This window comes from Pleurodeles waltl, chromosome 6 (genome assembly GCF_031143425.1).
Source record: "Pleurodeles waltl isolate 20211129_DDA chromosome 6, aPleWal1.hap1.20221129, whole genome shotgun sequence".
In the NCBI taxonomy this organism is placed as follows: domain Eukaryota; kingdom Metazoa; phylum Chordata; class Amphibia; order Caudata; family Salamandridae; genus Pleurodeles; species Pleurodeles waltl.
The window spans coordinates 1,050,444,196-1,050,467,238 of record NC_090445.1 but is presented as its reverse complement, the minus strand read 5'-3'; the positions used below and the strand labels follow the sequence as shown (position 1 = coordinate 1,050,467,238).

General features: G+C 42.5%; 1 protein-coding gene across 23 annotated transcripts in view; it reads right to left on the bottom strand.

Annotated features, from left to right (window-relative positions):
• The window catches only part of KCNAB2 (potassium voltage-gated channel subfamily A regulatory beta subunit 2), a 961,933-nt gene that overhangs the window by 118,385 nt on the left and 820,505 nt on the right, over nucleotides 1-23,043 (bottom strand). For all 23 annotated transcript variants that reach the window (XM_069239974.1, XM_069239987.1, XM_069239978.1 and 20 more), the window contains one exon: nucleotides 20,783-20,869. In XM_069239974.1, coding sequence (XP_069096075.1) covers nucleotides 20,783-20,869 — 87 coding nt within the window. The remainder of the gene's footprint in view (nucleotides 1-20,782; nucleotides 20,870-23,043) is intronic.

The following is a 23,043-nucleotide window of genomic DNA, read 5'->3' as shown; positions in this document are numbered from 1 at the left end:
ATGTGTTGTTCCTCAGCGACTTCCCATTCCAGAACATTCTTCACCCATAGGATCTCACTCGGGGTCTGTGATCTCATCCATCCTATTCCTATTCTACTCTTTGCAAGTAGCAATGTCAGCTGTAGGAGCTTAAACCAGCTATTGGACCGCCATACTACCCACCCCCCCCGAAGTAGGCACTAACTGGGTGTATAGGAATATCGATCCCTACTGCGATGTCAAAGGAATATAGATCCCTACTGTGTCAGAAATGTGGGTATTACCATTTCCCAAAATCCACAGACTTCCACACAAATCCAAGCCAGATGAAGGAAGGTAGATCCTTCCTCCCCACAACAAGCCTATTTTGCCCTCCTCTTAGGAACAATACAGTTAAGTCTGGCCGGTGTTACATATGTGAGATGCAGGAAGTTAAACTGGAGTAGTTTAAATCAGTTATTACAGGAGACTAATTTTACAATACTTCATGCATGCTCCCAGTCTGAGTTGGCAATAGGTTCTCCTAGGTCTGCCTACCAGGTCGCCGTGCTTTACATTCCTGGTTTCCTTTGGTTCTCACAGAGTGCTCTGTAGAACAGGGAAATAAGGTGTCTGGCCTCCACCCCAACAAGGAAGCCACCCCCAGTGTATGTGATGGTGTAGGGGCTATTGGGTGTGTGTACCATAATTCTTTTGCAGTGTTTTCCAATTTGGCATAGTGTAGGAAGTGTCACTACCCTACCTCAAATGATGCCTGTGCTTCCTGGAATGAGATAAAGGTTTCGCCAAGATATAGATCCCCTGCTAAAAGACATCAACCATCCCTCCACAGCTCCATGGACATGTATCGGTCAATGGAGTAGAAGGCCTTCAGTTCCCAAAGGGGTAACTCCCTGCTGAAAGGCGGCTCACGCAGTACCCTCTTCATCACTGTTTCCCATAAATGTGCTGGATGTCTTATCAGATGTGGCATCAATGTGTCTGCCAGATCTATCTTCATTAAAAGACATGGCAATGTGCCCTCTCTAGTCGATCCCTGTAGCAGCCGCTTCTCCCAGTTAGTACCATCAATAAGCCATCTGGCAGCATGCTGTAGATGCGCTGCATAATAGTATAGTCGAATATCTGGGAGAGCTAGGCCCCCCTCCTCCATGTCCCTTTTCTTTACTGATGAGGTGGCCCTGCTAAGTTTCCCTGCCCATACCAGTGAAATAAGTAAACCATCCAGGTCTGAAAAAATCCTTTGTGCAGTGGAAAGAGCGCATTTTGTATGAGTTAAACACACCTAGGAAGAAAGACCATTTTTGCCATAGCTGCTATCCCCAAGAACGATAGGGGGAGTGTGTTCGAGAAAGCAACCAATTTAGTAAGCCCCCTCACCACCCGGTCAACATTAATTCTCTGATGTTCCATCAGTGTCTTGGTGACCATGATGCTCAGGTACCGGAAATTTTCTTCCCATCTAATTCCCAGGTCTGGTAACTGTTCCTGAGGCACCTGGGCCAGTTTTCCCATGAAAACAGTAGCGTTTTCCTAAGATTTATCTGTAAGCCTGACACCAGTCCAAGTCTCTAGGTGCTGCATTCGTACAGGAACTGCCTCAGTAGGAGAGTGGACATATACTAGTGCATCGTCAACATACAATGAGATGACGTTGGTTGCCTTGTTCACTCGTATGCCCCATGCCACCATTTTTTTACGTAATAGAATGGCCATAGGTATGAGTGCCAAGGCAAATAACAGCGAGAGAGGGCATCCCTGTCGGGCGCCCCGCTGAACTGACAAGGCCTCAGAAAATTCTCTTCCCACCTTGACACAGGCAACAGGCCTTCTGTATAATAGGTGCACCCACTATCGAAAGACTGGGCCAAACCCCATCTCCCAGAGCACCCTCACGAGGTAGCTCCACCTCACTGTGTTGAATCCCTTCTCGATATCTAATGACACAATGGCAAGGTCCTGATCTGACCCATCTGTCTCATGTAAGATGTGCGTAAAGAATTGCAGATTAAAGGTCGTGCTGCATGAAGGCATAAAACCACATTGGACCTCATGTACCAGTGTACAGAAAACTCCCTGCAGCCATGCTGGCAGTACTTTGCAAAGGATTGTAACATCAGTGTTAATCATAGTGACGGGTCTGTAGGAGTAAGGGTCCTCAGGGTCTGCCCCCTGGTTTTAGCAGAAGGTTACTGATACCCTCATGCATAGTCGGTGTTAGGGTACCACAATTGGGGGTCTCCGAGAAGACCTGCTCCAATTGTTTCCCCAGAACATCAGAATATCAGAATATGTCTGATAAAACTCAGCAGGGAAGCTGTCACTATGAGGTGCTTTTGCCGTATTCAACCCCTGGAGCAGTGTCTGCAGCTCCTCCAGGGTAAGATCCGTATCAAGATCTCGTGCATCATCTGGTGCGATATAGGGTAGTATCACTCCTGCGAAAAACCTCTCCATCCCTGCATGACTGATTCCCTGCTCTCCCACTACACAGTGCAGCAGTGGGACGTCAAAGATGCTAGTATGTCAAGGCACTTTGTCAGTATAATCCCCCCGAACCACAAATCTGCAAAATGGGTAGGATTTCCTACTCTCATTGCAGTATCCACGTTAGTAGTCGGGCAGACTTATCACGCTCCGTGTGCAGTCTCTGTATATAAGAGGTGAGAATATGTTTATCTAGGGACGCCCTTAGTCTTTGTAAATCTCGTTAAATCCTCATCACCTCACTTCTAGTGGCAGCCGAGTTCACTTAGTTCCTGTGTAGTGCCACTAGTCTCCGCTCTTGACTCTCAATGTCTGCAACAATTTGCCGCCAGACCCCACACGTAACTCCAATGCACATGCCCCTCAGAACCGCTTTAAGGACCTCCCACTCCTTCACCCAAGACCCGGTCGATCCTCAGTTACCGTCTATGTATGTCTGTAGCGATTCTCTCAGTCTCTCTCGACAGGCCGCATCTGTTAACATGTCACTAGTCTCCGCTCTTGACTCTCAATGTCTGCAACAATTTGCCGCCAGACCCCACACGTAACTCCAATGCACATGCCCCTCAGAACCGCTTTAAGGACCTCCCACTCCTTCACCCAAGACCCGGTCGATCCTCAGTTACCGTCTATGTATGTCTGTAGCGATTCTCTCAGTCTCTCTCGACAGGCCGCATCTGTTAACATGTCAGAAGGCATGCACCAGCGTCAAGCAGCCTGTGGGTCTCCCCAATCACAACCTAAGGAGCTCAACATCGGAGCATGATCGGACATGTATCTGCCTAAGTGTTCCACCCGGTCGCAGGCCCCCGGAGTCGAGTCCTGTGACAAGTATTCAGTTGAGATGGCCGTATATCCATGTGTTTGTGGGTGTAATGCACACCAGCTATCCAACATCCTTCGATTCTGCATGGCTTGAGCCAATGAGTCAGTCATTTGGGGTTTAGTGCCCTGTTTTGCTGGGTGCAAATCCCAGTCCCCATCTAGGATACAATTAAAGTTCCCTGCCCATACAATGGGATATCCTATGCAATCTTCAATAGCCCTTACATTGGAATATAGAATTGCCCATCATCTACATTGGGGTCATAGGTGTTCAGGGTAGTTATGGCGTTACCATCTAGCGTGCCCTGCAGTGGACATAGCACGCCTCTGTATCTGCTTCACTATACATATGACAAAATGGCCCCCCTGGGCCATCTATATCGCCACCCCCGGCATAGGAGGAGTATGTTGTAAAAAATAGCTGCCCTCCCCATTTTTTTTACTAGCTTTTGCACTTCCGTGCTCACAACTTGCATCTCTTGCAAACAGGCTATTTGGACTCTGTGCTGTCTGAGATACAAGTGAACTTTATAACCCTTTGTGTAATCCCGCAGGCTTCAGACATTCAAGGTGAGAACATGCACTTCCTCAGCCACAGTCATTTGTAACCCCTGTCTGAGCCTCACCCCACCCAATTACTGGGTAAGTTGGTCAGGATATTGCTCCATTAAAGGAGACAGCTACATTCACACCTACCAATGCACAGTAACAATCTTCATTTTCAAACAATCGAGGAGAAAAATAATAACCAACCCCACCACGGATTAACAGCACAATAACAACCAAAAGTACTGCCCATCCATAGAACTTGACGCTGTCAGGACTAGCAGCCTAGCACTAACCACCAAGCAAACTCCTACCACTAATGTGGGAAGGGCTCCCCACCACCCGCTCTGTCCTGGAAACTGCTGTAGTAGACGTAATTCGCTGCTTCAACATTATCAGTGAACATTTGTAGCATACAGCTGTACATCCTCATATTAGGGATTGTTGCCACCCCTGTAAAAGAGAAAAAACAGAGGTGAGGAGAAGAAAAAAGTGGACATATAGCTCCAACATCAGTCGCCAGAAAATCCCCCCACATTAAACAGCAGGGTCTTCTGTCATTGTGGTCAATACTGGACACAGTTCAGTATCATCCGGCCCAGCCAGTGCCACCGGGGAGCACCATTCCCCTGCACCACAATACGCACTGAGATTCGGATGTCCAGGCCGCGAACGCCATCCTCTGTTGATCTTTGCTGGGACCTCCAGTTCAGGTCACGTCCCCACCTCCCACCCATCCAGAGTGGGCCGTCGATTGCCATGTGCCCACCTTATCCAGAGGGACTTTTCCCCACATCTCCACCCATTGCCACACCTCCTCTGGAGTGTCAAAAAAGTGGAACTTGCCCTCCGAGATCACCTGTAGGCAGGAAGGATCTAACATTATGTATCGGAGTCCCATCGAGCGCAGTTTGCTCTAGACCTCTAGGAAAGTTTTCCTGTTGCCTTGCACCTTGTAAATATAGTCAGGACAGAGAGATAAATTGTGATTCTTGAAATAGGCATTTTCATTTTCCCGGGCCACATGAAGAATACAATCCCTGTAGTTAAGGATACATGGTACGACGGCCCTTGGGTAGGCCCCCGGCTGGAGATGGGCCACCGGTGCAAGATGCACCCACTCAATGGCAAAGAGAGGTGAGAGGGGCCGCAGTTTCCCCAATCTAGCTTTCCACCTATGTCTCCGTCTGTGTCCCCTGTGCCCGTTCAGGGAACCCTAGCAGGCGCAGGTTGTTACAGCATTACTTTCCCTCTGCATTCTCAGCATGAACCTCGAGCATCAAAGTTTTTGCTGTAACAGTGACCAGAGGTTTTTTCAGTGCCGCTACCTCTGCTTGTAGGTCAGAAATGGATCCCTCAGCCACCTAAACCATGTCCGATACCTTCAGGAGGTTGGTGTGGAGGAGATTTACTCCCTAGGCAACTGTCTCGATTTTACCTCCAGGAGCATCAACCCTATCAGGGGAAACAACTAAATCAAAACACAACAAGGACACCCCACCAATGATTATACTTACAGTGATACTTATGGAGCCCAAAACTAAAATCAATAACATTTCTTTATTGCAATTCAGATATGTCTATCTAGTTTTTACAAAAGGTTACTAAAGATTTCTTTGCTCATTGTAACACGATATCTAACAATTACGAAAGACAAATACATTTAGATAAAATGACACTGAAGCACCCTATAGCCCTCAATATTCATTCATCTCCTATGCATCACTGAAATTTCATTCATACCCATTCAACCCGAAACATTTGTCATACTAAATAGCACTCACAATAAAGATCAATTAATAATACATTGTCCCTGTCTCAACATACAGCATTCTTATCTATGGAATAGTGTGAAGTACCATAATTATTCTGGCAACCTAGATATCAGGATAATAGTGGTCTAGTTAAATTGTTGAAACAGAGAAAATATTAACTGTCTCTCAAAATTCATCTAACATACTTATTTTAACATGAATTTTCAGTTTTTACATGACAATAGTGCCATGGATTTTCCGTTTTCGTTTGACAGTAGCACTGACACACCTTTCGTTGCCTCTACTATATGACAATCACCTTCATCAGGGCGCTTCCAAGAAAGAAATGGTGCAAGACAGGCTACGGGGCAGTTTTCTTCTTTAGTCCCAGATAAATATAATAGAGCTATAATACTGCAATCAATATAGAAACAGGGCTCAATTAAAACCAAAAAAATAAGGAATGTGAAATACACAAGTAAATTATTCCGGCAACCACCATCACCAAGAAATTGTATGAACATGCAACGAAAAAGGGTCAAATATTAAAACGTACTCAATAAAGAAGACTACATGGCAAAATAATGCCCACAGTCACCAAAAAGAGTTATCCCCATACACCGCCAAAGTAACCACACCATATCCCTCTCATTCAAGATCCAGGCAAACTCAGTAGAGAAAATGATCATGCCAAAAGAGTGAAAGTCACTAAGTGACAAACTCCAGCCACCAACAAATTCCATCCAAATAAATCAACTCACACATCTCCCTCTGAATACAATAAACCCCATATCTACGATGAATATAATGGCAATATTTTCCACTGACTGAAAAACTCATGAGATGGATTCCAAATCCCTTGATCAATGCTGAAAAATCAAAAACCTTTCGACTGATAATCTGTCTCCCTGACCCTAGGGAAAGATGGAGTTCCCTAGACACGTTTGAACAGCCATTGGAGGGGTACCTATTAACTAATGTACCTGGTAATGGATTTGAAGAAGAATAAAGAGGTACTACCAAAAATAATTACAAAGCACACCTGCTTGAAAGATGGATCCTATAACGCACCTTCGAATTCGAAATAACCAGCATAAACACGATATCCCTTGTTCCAGTAGTGTCAGAGGACGAGGGAAAATAGAAAACAATTGGGTTGGCTTTATAGATTCTGCGTATGCTGAGAAGGTCCTAATATATATTAACCTATTAACAAAAACAATAAAAAAACGAAGAAAAACAAGACACAAAACATAAGAATACATTTACAAAGATAGGACCAAACCAATATATATGGTGTCTGACACAGGACTGACCAGGGTGGTAGTAGTACTAATCACAACCGGCACCATAGTCTCTACCCTTGCATAGGTTTATACTATAAGACTAATATCGTATGCCACCCTCATACAATAGAGAAAAGGCAATGCACCTATTAACCTGGCATTAATAGGACATGGTAAAAAGGGGAAATGAGGGCAGGGGGAGCAACAATACTTAATACCCCCAAGTGCTCACCTAAACCAATGATAATAGGGCCCAGACCGCTTTTTGCTTCACACAGAACTTTCCGAACACAAACAATGAAAAGGGGTAGAACACCCACCAATAAATACCTATCCAAATCCAAGACGAGGCAGGAAATGACACATCAGAGGGCTATAGGAGCTACAGAAACACTAGTATGTCCAAGCGGAGGCACCATCTTAGGATGGAAATAAAACCTCAAATCCAGATCGGCAGCACATGTAAAACGACTGTCCAGGAAACAGAATAACAAATACTGGTACATAGGCAGCATCCAGAGATAAGTACTAAACCACAACACGGTAGCATAAGAGCCATTGGATCCCCAACACTAGACCCCTACTCTTGTAAGGAGATCACACAAACAGTACCCCAAAAATACTCCTCTTTAACAAACTAAGTCGAACATTTCGAATGGGAAATTGACAAACACACAAGAAAAAGCTGTTTTACAAGAAATAATGTACACAGAACACTCAAAAAAGGTAAAATAACGGCATTTTCCCAAGAGACAACCTCATTGAGCCCAAGTCTGCCTCTATCCAAATTCTGGTTATATCCTGTCCCTTCATTGTTTTTACCTTTTCAAGTATAGTCCAAGTAAGATCTTTAAGATCATAAATTCCCAATGTTCCACGAAGGGTTTTGTGTGTGAATTTTGAGATTTGGAAAGACAGGTAATATTTTCTCCGGTTCAACAATTTAACTGGACAACTATTATCCTGATACCTAGGTTGCCAGAGTAATGATGGTACTTCACAAGATTCCATAGATAGGAATGCTGTATGTTCACACAGGAACAGCGTATTATTATTTGATCTTTGTAGTGAGTGTAATCAAGTGTGACAAAAGTTTGTTGTTGAATGGGTATGAATGAAATTTGAGTGATGTATAGGAGATGAGTGAATATTGAGGGCTATGGGCAGTTTCAGTATGATTTTGTCTAAATGTATTTGTCTTTTGTAATGGTCAGATATCATGTGCTATAATGAACAAAGAAATTTTGAGTAACCTTTTGTAAAAACTAGATGGACATATCTGAATTGCAATAAAGAAATGTAATTGATTTTAGTTTTGGGCTCCTTAAGCATACTGTGGAATTACCATTTAGAAGTATAATTACTGGTGGGGCTGCCTTGTTGTGTTTTAATTTAAATGCTTTACTTTCAACAAAATACTACTAGAAAGGCAAAAATCCCCAACACCTTCTTCCACATAAAATCAAGAAACAAACAATAGAAACCACGTCCATAACTATGAAAAACAAGGATAACAAATATATGGCAAACAAGAGATATCTTAAAGGTGTTTGGTACCTATTATGCTGCTCGGACTGAGCACAAACATTAGACAGCAAATTACAAGACACCTATCTTTGTGACTTTACTTTTCTCCATGAAGAGCTGCAAGATCAAGAGGATTCAGATGAATCAATAACCAAGAGGAGATTAGGGTAGTGTTCAGGTCTCTGTCCCGAACCAAGACCTTGGACCAAAATTACTTCTCTGTAACATTTAATGATGCTTATCAAGAATACCTGAAGGATCACCCTGCAAAGGTTTACTATTTATTTTTATTACAGCTTGTCCGGTCTCAGGGTCTATGTTAGAATTCACAGTCTCACTTCTTCTAACACCAGATGAAGACCCCACAGCATGCAGCTCCTACAGGCCAATGGGCCTGCTTCACAACAAAGTCAGTTTTTTCACAGCCAGTTTGCTGTCACAACTTACCAATATACCGCCACCATTAGTATTTCCATTCCAATCATAATATGTTAAAGGCCAACAATAACACCAGACCACTGGAAGAGCTTCTCGATGTACCACAACATGAAACAAGATAGGTCAATCTGCTCTCACTTACAGAAAATATCTCTTGAAGACAAACCAAACTCAAAATAAATGGCAAACTCTCAGACTGAATTGCACTCACTAGACGCACACAACAGGGATGCCTGTTACATCCGTGCTGTTTGGTCTTAAAATTGAACCATTAATTTTCCACATAAACAAAAAAAATATAAAGTGTGCACTGTAAAGTAAAGGACATAAGCTAACACAATGTGCAGGCAAGGTGTGGTGTTTACTGGCAGAATCTGAGAAGGCCACACTGGAGCTTCTAGAACTACACACATTCTCTACATTCCCCAGCTTTAAGATAAACCTTACTAAATGTCAAGGTAGAGGTATGTCAGGACCTCAGCAATACCTTGAATTTGTACTATTTTTCTACGGCCTTAGTTGAATCTCTGGACCGATTACATATCGAGGACTAAATCTCTTAAGAAATATTGCGGTTCTGTACACTAGCAATGTTCCCATCTGCTGGATGTTCTATATAAAAGCTTCTATAAGTGGGGGAAGCTAGAAAAATCTTGGCTGGGTTGGAGAGTGAGTAGCCAAAATGGAAACTAAAAGATAAAACACTGCACAATTCTTCTATTGAGAGGCTCCCTTTTCAGACAAAGTAGTTCACAGTGTAGTAAAACTGAGGTGCAAACGGCGTGGAAACATCAGCAGAATTTTCTCACCACTTAAAAATTACTGCATCGTTGCTTTGGGAGAAACTGATTGGTGGGAGTATTTTAATCAGCCTGGTGAAAAAATATAGGGATGTGTTTCTTTCCTTACCAAGAACCGTTGGAACTGAAAGCTGATGTAACAATATTGAAAGCTATCCCTTTGCTGCTTCAGAAGGAAAGGTGGACTGAATAAGGAGGCATTGGTATCTACCTGGAAGAACACCTGCAAACCAGTGCCAACTAGGGAAAGTGAGAGGCCTTTTCACACCATATAACTGTGGCCTGATGTTGAAGAAAACTTTTCTGAAAGCTTGCACATTTAGGAGCACTGGTGAGGCAGATACAAAATGATTTCTTAAAGCTGAGACTTAGAAAATATCCACTTTTGGAGGCCCAGGACAAAGTGCCAACCATGCCTGAGAAAGACACAACTATGTGGCTACATATTTTAGCACTGCACTTTTGATTATTAGGAATAAGGGAAAAGCAAGACAGTGAAAAAGTAGCAGCAAGGCTGAAAAGGTACTTCTCAGTCCACATATAGTTTCTAAACTTGTGCCCTGAAGATTTCTGACCTGCAGAAAAGTTTCAAAGTCTGAAGTTAATATCTATGATTGGAATCTATTGCGAACCCTTTACTAACCACAGAGAATCACTGCACAGCAGCAAACAGTGCTTAAGCAGCAGTCCTTGCTTAACTCTTGACTGGGATCAACCAACAACCTATATAAGACCTTGCAGCACTAAACAGATTCAAATCCACTACCTTGATATGCTACCATTCTCCCTACCAGGTTTAGGGGTGGCCTACAGACAGCATTAGCTATCTTGCCTGCCTCATGTGATAAACAAAAAATCATAAATAAAAAAAGAAACAAACAAAGCTGAATTCTGCATCAGCTTTCTTTATACATTAGTTTGCTCAACTGTCATTCATACTTAGACTCCACCCACCACAGCATACAGGATGGGGCATTGGGCGAGCTCACTTCAGCCATTGGCTCTTTTGGACTGAGTTATATTATTTTGCCTGATCACATGTGCCTATCAAACTAAAAAAAAGTGCATTTCAGTGCCAAGGTTAGTGGGCCAACACAGGCATTTTTTTTCTTTTAATTCTTTATACTTAATTTTTTTGGTCATACTGTGTTTAACCCCTTCTGTGCCGGGGACGTAATGGTTACGTCCACCGGCGCAGTGCTCCTGTGCCGAGGATGTAACCATTAAGTCCTCGGCACGGAGGTCTGAGGGAGCACTAGCGCTTCCTCTGTGGTCTTCCCTCCCGCCCCCCCAAGGCAGGGATGTTAGGGGAAGCCTTCCCCCTTCCACTGCCGACCTCCCCGGCCCCCACAGAGACGTCTGATGACAGGGAACTTAAAAAATAAATAAATAAATAGTGGGGTGGTGGCCACCAACCAGTATGGCCTGGTTATGCCCCCACCCCAACTGAAGGTGGTAACAGTCTTTCAGCTCTCCCCCGCACTCTAAATCATCTTATCCCACAGCAAGCAAGAAGACATTTGATTATTTTGGGTTTGGGTTTTGGGTTTACATTTGGGCCACGACAGCTTGGCTAACTCTCAAAATCGTCCCACTTGGAATGGTGAGGGTTGCACTTTATGGACTTTGGAACACTGCCATTTTTTAAAAAAACACAAGACCTAGACACATCTGAAAACTAAACATCTGGTTGATTCCAGGGTGGTGTGTTTCACACGCACCCCACGCCATTTTCTTACCCACAATGCCCTGCAAACCTACAACTTTTCTGGAAATCACACATTTTCCCCACGTTTTTGTGATGGAACCTTCCGGAATCTGCAGGAATCCCCAAAATTCCTACGACCCAGCATTGTCTCATCTATACCGATAAAAATTCTGCTGCACTCGTCAGCCTAAAATTATTATTTTTTTTTTTCAAACTGCCCTTTTGGACCCGCTTTGGTTCCCCCTTAATTTCGACATGTTTTTGGCTCTTCCCTGTCACAGGCACTTGGCCTACCTACACAAATGAGGTGTCATTTTTACCGGGAAACGTTGGGTGGTATGAAATTTGTCCCGGTGCGGTGATCCCACACAGAAATGTGGGAACAATGTGATTTTTTAGCTAAATTTGAGGTTTGCTGAGGATTCTGGGTAAGAAAACATTGGGGGATCCACAAAAGGCACACCTCCCTGGACTCCGTCGGGTGTCTAGTTTTCAGAAATGTCTGGGTTTGGTAGGTTTCCCTAGATGGCTGCTGAGCCCAGGACCAAAAACGCAGGTGCCCCCCGCAAAAACAGGTAGTTTTGTATTTGATAATTTTGATGTGTCCAGATAGTGTTTTGGGGCATTTCCTTCCGCTGGCATTTTTATCGGGAGACTTGGGGGAACGCTGGGTGGAAGGACATTTGTGGTTCCTCTCTGATTCCAGAACTTTATGTCACCGAAATGTGAGGAAAAAGTGTTTTTTTGGCCACATTTTGAGATTTGCAAAGGATTTTGGGTAACAGAACCTGGTCAGAGCCCCACAAGTCACCCCATCTTGGATTCCCCTAGGTGTCTAGTTTTCAGAACTGTGCAGGTTTGGTAGGCTTCCCTAGAGGCCAAAATACACAGCTAGGCACTTTGCAAAAAACAGCTCTGTTTTCTTTGTGAAAATGTGATGTGTCCACGTTGTGTTTTGGGGCATTTCCTGTCGTGGGCGCTAGACCTACCCACGCAAGTGAGGTACCATTTTTATCGGGAGACTTGTGGGAACACAGAATAGCAAAACAAGTGTTAATGGCCCTTGTCTTTCACTACATTTTTTCCTTCCAAATGTAAGACAGTGTGTAAAAAAGACGTCTATTTGAGAAATGCCCTGTAATTCACATGCTAGTATGGGCACCCCGGAAATCAGAGATGTGCAAATAACCACTACTTCTCAACACCTTATCTTGTGGCCCTTTTGGAAATACAAAGGGTTTTTGTACACCCGGTATAGAATGAAAACCCATTGCAAGGTGCAGCTCATTTATTGGCTCTGGGTACCTAGGGTTCTTGATGAACCTACAAGCCCTATATATCCCCGCAACCAGAAAAGTCCAGCTGACGTAACGGTATATTGCTGTTAAAAATCTGGCATCGCAGGAAAAAGTTAGAGTAAAACGTGGAGAAAAATGGCAGTATTTTTCACCTCAATTTCAATATTCTTTTATTTCAGCTGTTATTTTATGTAGGAAACACTTGTAGTATTTACACAAGAGACCCCTTGCTGAATTCAGAATGTTGTCTACTTTTCGGAAATGATTAGCTTTCTGGGATCCAGCATTGGTTTCTCACCCATTTCTGTTACTAACTGGAAGGAGGCTGTAAGCACAAAAAATAGTAAAAATGAGGTATGTCCCAGTAAAATGTCAAAATTGTGTTGAAATTGGGGTTTCTAATTCAAGTCTGCCTGTTCCTGAAAGCTGGGAAGATGGTTATTTTGCCACCGCATACCCTTTGTTGATGACATTTTCAGGGAAAAAAACACAAGCCATCTTCTGCAGCCCTTTATTCCCCATTTGTTTATTAAAAAAAACGAAATTGTCGCTGTATTTTGGCTAATTTCTTGGTCTCCTTCAGGGGAACCCACAAAGTCTGGGTACCTCTAAAATCCCTAGGATGTTGGAAAAAAAGGACGCAAATTTATCATGGGTAACTTATGTAGAGAAAAAGTTATGAGGAAATAAGCGCGAACTGACCCAAATAGCCCAAAAAATGCTCAGCACAGGAGAGGAAAAGCACTGGCAGCGAAGGGGTTAAACTATGTCTTCAAGTCACAGTAAATCAAAGTTAAAATATTTTTTTCCATATTTTACAATAATGTGCTTCAAGTCTAAAAAGGGTTGCATACCTGCTCTAGGTGCATTTGGCTACAATGAAGCTCCCATACTGATCGATTAAAATGATATGTGTTGGGTATATTTTAAATGCACATTTTTAATACAAACATATGTCTCCTATTACATTAAATTAGCAAGTTACATGACTGCAGTGTAAACAAGCAATGCATGTTAAATGCCACATAGACAACTCTACAAGGTTTTGTCAATCCCAGGTCATAATTCCAGTGCCATCTGTAGAATCAGCCGTGTTAAGGTTTTAATATAAACCATAAACAAGCACGCTGAACTCAGCTAGCTCTTTGATTATATGTCTTCAAAAGATACCAAAATCAAGTGCTCTTCAATGACTTGAACATCACTTTCCATATCAATATGGTCTCCGGTGCTTAATTAGCGTCTATCCAGTCTCCTATCTTTCCAAGCAAACTGGAGTGTTTACACCAGTTAGCTACACTTTACAGATATCTAATTAGACATCGCATGTTAATACAGTTTTCAAAACTTAGTGAACATATGTCGCTGCAAAGCAGTCGCGGCTCGCTTCACTCATAAGGCGCGGAGAGGGTACGGCGAGCGAGGTGGGGGCGGGAGGGGGTCTAAAATGTAGTAAAACAAAATAAGAACATACCTTGCTCCTTGCCATGCTGCTGCTCTCCTCCGTCTTGCTGCAGGCACAGGCTACCACCCTGCCCTGCGGCCAATCCTGATGCTGCTCCAAGCAGCTTCAGGATCCGGGAGCCTGTGTATGCTTTCCCTATCCCGGCAACATAGTGCCAGGCTGGAGAGAGCCCACTGCGCATGTGTGTTTGGCGGGCCTGAGACTGCCGGCCAAACATACATGTTCACCGAGGGGAGTGCACAGTGCACTGCCCTCACTGCACATCACCCCTGTGGCCCTGCCCCTTTAACAAACAAAACAAATAATAAACAGGGTTTATTATCATTTCGTTTGTTAAAGGTTTTGCAGCTTCTGCTGCCAACAAAAGAGGGGGATGGGGAGGAGGGGGGTTGTGATGCTCCTCTGCCCTAATGGAAGAGCCGCACCTGCTGCAAACTCTGCCATTTACTAAATGGCTGATACCTCATTGCCCTTTCTCCTATTGATAATGGCCCAAGGCACAGGGCAGAAAAAAAATGCTAATCATTCAAGAAAATGTACTTATGCATTCAGTACCAGAGGTACTGAAATACATAGACCAAAATATAAACGTTTTGAAGATTTTAGCATGGCCTTCTCACGATTTCATACTTCCGAGGTTCAAGTAAAATGTATCAACCACAATAAAGAAACATTCAGGTGTGCACTGTACCCTTTATTTTCAGCTTGGAAAAATCAATAAAGATGGTTTATAAAAAAAAAAGAACCATTCAGGTGTGTAAATGACTACAGATTTTATACATTTTCAACAAAGGTAAACTGACAGCACACTTTACTTCGTTCCAGAATGCTGCATGTTTCTCATTTCTAATACCAGAAACAGTTATGTTATGTTGAACTTTAGAATCTAAACGAAGAGCTTAGTTGGAAAGAGTGGGGGTATGGTATACTTACAATTATTTCAACAAAAATTAGATTCCTAAGATTTTTGCCCAACCCTAGTATTATGCGCTTACTACCTAGGAATAGCTTTTGTCCTAAAGATCAAAGGGGATTACTGCGGTTCTTTTGCCACATTACATGGACTGTTTTGTTGTAGGTACGGTTTTTAAGAAGTGTATTGCTTCTGCTTACAAACAAAGCAATGCTGCAGATCTTAAATTGCTGTACCACTATATACAGCAATATAAGCCTGTCAAGAAATATTTAAGACATGCGCAAAATCCAGGAGAAAACGAAAATAATGGCATGAAAAATGAATCTAGGAATAAGGGAGAGGGTTGTAAATATATACATATCATGAAGATATGCATATATATCCGTTTAGATTTTCTTTTATACTTGCAAGATGTTGATATAGGGCAGTAGTTTTCCATTACGCATTTTATGGACAAATTGTGTGCTGGTGTTAGGCGGTGGTTTAAATAAAAATAGGTAATTTGTCCCATAAAATGCTTCTCGGACACAGAAGTCAGTATTCGGACCATGGGTACTAAGTACCTTCTATGATGAATGTTCTTGACTTGGAAGAACTAAATGGGTCTCCTGGTGATAAAAGAAACATTTAAAAGACCGTGTTTATAGCTGCAGGAATATTACAATGTATGACAACAAGGGCATGGTGCTGAATTAGGTGTGGGGAAAATCATTCAGCTTTCAAATACCATAATCAAAATGAAATCACAATTCAAGACTTCCATTCCAGGTCCATGAAGCAGTGTGCACCAGTTAACAGCAAACCGGTAAAGAGTAGGGAAGAAACGATTATTTTTGTAGCAGATGAGTAAACATTTAACCACAGAAAATAATTCAAAAGCATTGAATGACAATTGCAATTCGAACTCCAGAAATAATAAACTGTTATAAAAAGTGAATTATAAATCTGAAACAATATTTGAGTTGGCAGTTGTGGCAGCTGATATTTTAACTAATTTGCCAGTCTTAAAAAGTACACATGTAAGAAGCAGATTCTCTTTTGTTGAAATTGTTAAGCGACCATGCCCATATGTCTTTCTGTAAACTTGTGCTTAGTCATGGTTTATGATCTGTAGTTCCTGGGAATCTAGGCACTAAAGAGAACAGCTCTGCAGTACTGATACCACTCCAGTGATGCTGCCCTTTAAAATAGCTTTGCTCGGGTGACATGACCGGTTCACAAGAGAGGCAGATATTTGGAACAGTGATTGTACCCTACTTTTACAACTGGATGTTTCTTTGAAGAATTGCTTTATATCAAAGGCTCCCATTTTCCCGTTTTGTACTGCTTTTTTATTGATAAATACAGACAGAAAACTATCTATTTTCCTGTCCGCATTTATTTAAAAAAATGGATAAAACCAGAAATTAAGTTATTTTCTTGATGATTGTAAATGCTGACTGCCAGGCCAATAGCTGTGCAGATTGACATGTAAGGGAGTCAAACAAAGAGAGCAATTATTTCTGGGTCTTAAACAGTTGTAGATATACACATTTTCACACCAGTGTACGTCAGTGAAATAGGCCAGGTGCTTGTGTATGAGTGTAACTTTATTGGTTAAATAAATGTGGAAAATAGTCGTTTTGTGTAATTTTTTTCACAAACCGCAAAATAAATATGGTTAAATACAGATCAAATTATTAAAAAATAAATACGGATAAATACAGATGGAAATGTAAAAATGTGAACACCATAAAACTGTGGGCTCCATTTATAATTCAGCTTGAGCGAAGATTTAATTAAGGAGTAGTAATCAGAGTAATTTAGGTAATTTCACATTACTCTTTTGACGTGGCGGTACACACATAGATGAGAGCCGTAAAATAATTGCTATGGTTGACCAGCATATCAGTAATGTGCTGGACATCTTTGGAAAATAATTAAATTCAAAGGAGCAAGATGCCCAACTTAAAGACCACAGTGAAGGGATGGAAAAAAGGAATAACTGTTATTTTGAGACTACCTATGGTTTATTTTATTGAGCCAAAGCAAAAGAACTACACAACTTTCTTAGAACTTTCATTTCAAAACTTTTAGTTTAGGTCTCATGTAGTCATCAAAAGGCTGATTACGTCTTTTTCCTACCCATTTGCCACTAATTGTAGCTCACAGGCAGCTACATTTTAATATGTTTTATTCACTACTTTTTTTTTTCTCCCTTTCTCCATCTTTTTTACTGTACTGGATGCCAAACATGTTTTTCTGACATGGTCATATAAATTACAAAAGCAAATTGAGCATGTCTATTTTAATGTTTGCACTCTGGATTTTTGTAAAAAGGATTTCAGATTTTTTGCACCTGTATATTCATGGATAAGTTTTAATCACTTAAATGTTCTCAAGTCTTCTAGCATTTGTATGAAACAATTTACAATGTTTGCACACTTGCTGAAGTAACTGAATCAAATGTTCCCGTGTAAAAAGCATACTTTTGCGGTCTTAAATATCAGTTGATAGGTGAAGACTTTTTTTTCCTCAAGGCTAAAAGTGTTTTGTGGCTATTATTTTTAAATACCTTGTAAGTCTAGAAATGTCTATCAAAGTAGCATGATGACTAAAGTAGAAGGTTTTTGAGTGATGTGAAAATTTGCTCTACTCAGATGTCTTGTCTTAAAGTGTATTGCCCTGTTCTATACAACCCTTACCTAAGGCCTCATTACGTGTCTGGCTGAAGGGAAGCCGCCAAACGTCTGACGGGGAGGTTGCTGCCTTGTTGGCGACTTCCCCGCTGGACTATTAAGAATTTCCTGCTGGAAACCAAGGTTTCCGCCCGTCAGCCCAGCGGAAAGGTGGAGACACCATTGTCGCCACCTCGTAATCGAACCGGCAGCAATGCTGCCGCCTTCAGGGGGCACCAGCACACTGTCTACACAGCAGGCAGTGCACATTACGAAGGTTCTGGGCAGGGGTGCCCCTGCACTGCCCAAGCCCTGGGCCTGGGCAGTGTAGGGATCCCCATGTGGCACCCTGCACCTTTTCTCTGTCAGCCTTTTCATGGCGGTGAAACCACCATGAAAAAGCTGGTGGAGAACCAGGTCATATTCAGAAGGACGGTGCTGACTTCAGCAAGTTGGTAGCCACTGGAGTCATTCTGGCAAACTGATTGCATCAGTGATTACTGGATCACCACAAAAGCTGTGGAGGGACAGGTAGTGTAGAAGAGGGCTTGGGGGTTCTCCATCAGTGAGTGTGCCCTCTGACTGTCCTCTCTACCTTGCAGTTAACAGTAGAATCGATTCACTTTCAGTTTTTGCTGTGCTATCAAATGTGTTTCCTTACGTTCACTGCAGGAATTACAAGGAGGATGTAATCTAACATATCTCTCAAAAACATTACACACTGATTATTGTGATGCTAAACCAAAATGTTGCTAAGTTTTGTTGGATGTTTGTTAATGTCTCAGTAAAAATAAAGAACCAATACTACTACAGGTATATGTTTGTGTGCAGAATGTTTTTTCATATGTGCAAATCTTTTAGTTGAGACCTTATATTTTGTATAGGAAACTTGGTTTCTAAGACAAAAAAACTTTGCTTATTTTATTCAAATATTTAAATCAGACACATAGAAAGATGCACCGGCCTTAGGTCCTTTAGATGAGAAATTCTGCTTGGTAAACATGCGTAAACTTTAATTCAGCAGTCAACATAACAACCAGGCTTTAAATCAGAGTAGCCATTAAATTCTCAGTTATTCACGGTAAGTAAACCAACATTTTGAGCAGTCTGTTCACTTTACCTGAAATGATATGATAATAGCTAAACATGTTAATGTTTCCCTTGCTCCACATGGACAAATTCAAAAAGCACAATGAGAATGATCAGTAGACATTAAGGGCTGGGATCCAACAACTGAAAGGATGTAAGTTACACTTACCTACCACAATGATTTTTTTGTCTTTTCCCTAAGCCAGCAAGGAAGAAGAAAGTAACGAAAAAATGGGCCTGATGTACTATTTCCATTCTCAAGCCAGGGTTGTGCAAATTGAACACCAACTAGTTTGCGAACAGGAATGAACGGTTCTATGAAACCCTTGACTAATTGGTAACATTGTACATTTCTATTTGCAAACTGATTTGTCTGATGAATATTAATAAGCCAGGTATCCATTTGCCAACCCATGCAATTGGGCAAAAATGCAGCGATGGTGGGTCTGCAAGAGACAGCAGACCACCATCCCTGCATTCGTACTGCCAAATAGGAAGCATTTTTTAAAGCAGCTTCTCTACCTTAGGAGCTGCTTTTAAAGTAAATATGTCTAACTTGGTTGGACACTGGGTGGAGAATGCAGTGATGCTTTAATCACAGACAAGATTTTCATATTAAAAACTGTCTCTCGGGGACAGCTTCCCCTTGGTAAATCAGTTGCCACCTCCTGTGAGGGGTTAGTAACTTTCCAATGGGGCGTGACCGCAACTGCAGTCATCAAGACTGATACACACTACTGCAGTTATTAAAGAGAGCGCACTGCACGTCCCACTTAACTGCGATTTGGAATGAGGTGCAAAATGGTTTTAGTACACTATACATCACTTCATGAACCACTGTAACAATAAATGTTACAAATTGGAAGACAGTAGCTGGTGGGACGATAGACGTGGTGGTGATCAGGAAGATCAATAGGAAATAGAGTCTTTTTTTATTGATTTTTTTTTTATAATTGGCACGTTTTGTTAGGATTAATGTGAGGGTGGAACTAAAAGATAACATTTGCAGTATTCTGAAGTCCATGCCTATGGTATTAGTTCATGAGGAGATTTGATTAAGCCTTGAAGCAGCAGCAGTTCACTTCAAGGAGAGAAACACACGTTGGCTGCATAACATCAAAGAAACCAATGATTGCACTTAACATGAATGGAAAGTGATTACTTAAATTTGAAATTGTTTGACTGTACTGCATTAATAACATTCAAACTAGCAACACTGAATTTTGGAAGTAATATTACTTACTAAGTGAAGATACAAACTTGCAAAATGATACTGTATGGAGATGTTCCACAAATAGGTGTAATTGTTCTTTATTTCAAACAGTGTTATTATGTCTTCCTCTATGGACTCTCCACCAATACCTATTTGTAACATTTATTGTTACAGTGCTTTCATGAAATTTTGGCATTAGGGTCGTTTTTCAAGGGTTTTGTCAATCTGGTGAGTTGAATCCAGCAGGGTCGTAATTACTTTTTAAAAAAAACTACACTACACATCACACTTTGAAAACCACAGGATTTGTAAATGCACAAGTGTCTATTAAATTGGGCGCAAAATGTTTTCCCCCATTTACACCATGCAAACTCCCATGGATTGCCCGCCATGGGGAAACTTTGCAGATGCACAAATAAATTAGCATGAGCCTGCATGGAAATATATAATTTGCATATATTTTAAGGAATACCCTGACAAAATCATAGAAGTGTCCAATGCGAAGATTGATGCATTTCTTTTTAATCAGGACATGTGAGGGTCCAATAGATATATGGCACTAAAACAAGAAATGTAATAAAAAAACTAAAATGTATCATTTGTTTGGCCCTGCTTACCTTTAGCTATCTCTTCCTTCACAGCTGTGTCTCCTTAGGGCAAAAATGTAAGCCTCGATTGCCAACAAAATTCACTAATGCATGATCTATGGTGTCACCAAGCATTTAATTTAAATGTCCACCCATAAAAACAAAAGCACTCACAAATGAGCTCGTAAAACTAGAAAGTGTGCCTACCTTCCATTGGAGTGTTTGGGTCTGGTCTGTTAGCAAACACTACATCTACATATTCCAACTGTAGCCGTTCTAGGGACGCTTTCAGACCTAGAAATTGAAAAGAAGAGGACATTGTGTCTTTTATCCTACAAAAAGTGTCACTGAAAGCATATTCTGCAAGTCTCGAGTCATCTATAAGACACAACATATTTATGAGATGTACCATGAAAATACAGTATAGTTGGATAATATTATTATCCTTGAATTTTGCACAATCCTGTGTTACTGTTAATGAGATCTGGCAGCTGGGCACTTGCAGAAATTAGACCAACTTCTCAAAGACTACAATCCAATTCCGCCATCCTATTTAGGCAGCATGCAGTGAAAAGACAAGAACGTAAAAGACATACTCTGCAAAGATCGACACATTTATGCTGCTTTTCCATAGTATCCTGCAGGGTTTTCCAGTAACCCCTTGGGTGCCCAGGACGTAATCATTAAGTCCATATAAGGGCCCTCGTGGAAAGCGCTAGCGCTCTCCACGAGGGTCTTGCACCCCCTCCCCTGGGCAGTGATGGAAGGATAATCGCTTCCCCTTCCACCCCCACCACCAACTCCCCCGTGGCGTCTGAGGACGTCAGCCTCATTAGAGGCCTACCCCTCTGCGCTGGAAACTCAGCTCCCAGCGCTGATCGGAAGAGAAATGCAAAAGCATTTTTCCTCCAATCATGTGGAGGGGCCGAGCGAGGCATCAAAGGACAGGAAAGGACTTTCCTTTCCTTTAAAGTCTTTCTCAGCAGAAATGCCACTAGACACCAGGGAGTTTATTTTCTTTTTTTTATTATTACTGAATGAGGGGAGTGGCCCCTTGGGCCAGGGCTGCTCCCCAGGTGGGCAATGTATTTTTAGGCCATTTCAGCCCCCCTTTCCCCCGGAGGCAGATTGGCCTATTATAATTAGGCCGATCTGCCCCCCAGGGGGGGCAGAAACCGCAAGACACCAGTGATAATTTTTTTTTTGCTTCATTTCTTTTTTTAATATGTGGGGATTTTTTTTGGGGGGGGGGTTTATGTTTTTATATGCGGGGAGCGACCCTTTACGCAAGGGTCGCTCCCCTGGGGGCAAAATTTATTTTACGCCCTTTCTGCCACGCTTGAGGGCAGATCGGCCTATTTTTTTATTAGACCTATCTGCCCCCAAGGGCAGGGAATTTTTATTTTATTTACATTTATACATAAGGGGAGAGGCTGCTCTCCAGGGGACAATTTATTTTGAGGCCATTTCTGCCCCCCGGGGCAAATCGGCCTATTATAATTAGGGGCAGAAACAACTAGACACCAGGGATCTTTTTTTTTTTATATGTGGGGAGCGACCCCTTAGGCAAGGGTTGTTCCCCTGGGGGGCAAAATTAACTCTAGGCCATTTCTGCCCCCCGCCTATCGTTATTAGGCCAATCTGCCCCCAAGGGGGGCAGAAACCACTAGACACCAGGGATTTTTTTGTTGTTGTCAATTTCACGTTAGGGGAGCGACCCCTTAGGCAAGGGTCGCTCCCCTGAGGGGGGGAGGGGGGGGGGGGGCCAGGGGTCAAATATGTTTTAGGCCATTTCTTCCCCCCTTGGGGGCACATCGGCCTATTGTAATTGTAATTAGGGGGCAGAAACCCGGTGACACAGGGATTTTTGTTGCTTATTTTATTGTTTTATGTGTGAGGAGCAACCCCTTAGGCAAGGGTCCGCTCCCCTGGGGGGCAAATTGTCTCTAGGCCACTTCTGCCCACCTTGGAGGCAGACTGGCCTATTTTTATTAGACCAATCTGCCCCCAATGGAGGTAGAAATCACTAGGTCCCAGGGATTGTTTTTTGCACCAATTTCACGCAAGGGGAGCAATCCTTTAGGCAAGGGTCACTCCCCTGGGGGGGGGGGGAGGTAAATGTATTTTAGGTCATTTCTGCACCCCTTGGGGGCAGATCGGCCTATTTCTATTAGGCCGATCTGCCCAGGGGGGGGCAGAAACCACTCAGGCACCAGGGATTGGTGTGTCCGGGGCAGGGAGGTGCCCCTTGGGCAAGGGTCGCTCCCCATGGGGGCACATTACTGTTGGCCAAATCTGCCCCCCTTGGGGGCAGATCAGCCTATTTTTGGAAGGCCCATCTGCGCCCAAGGGGGCAGAAAGCACACTAAAGACCAGGGAAGTTTTTTATTTTCAAAATAAGATGGTGGGGATATGGCCATACTCCCACCCCCAAAGAAATGGGCCATCGTTATTCTGCCCATCAGTGG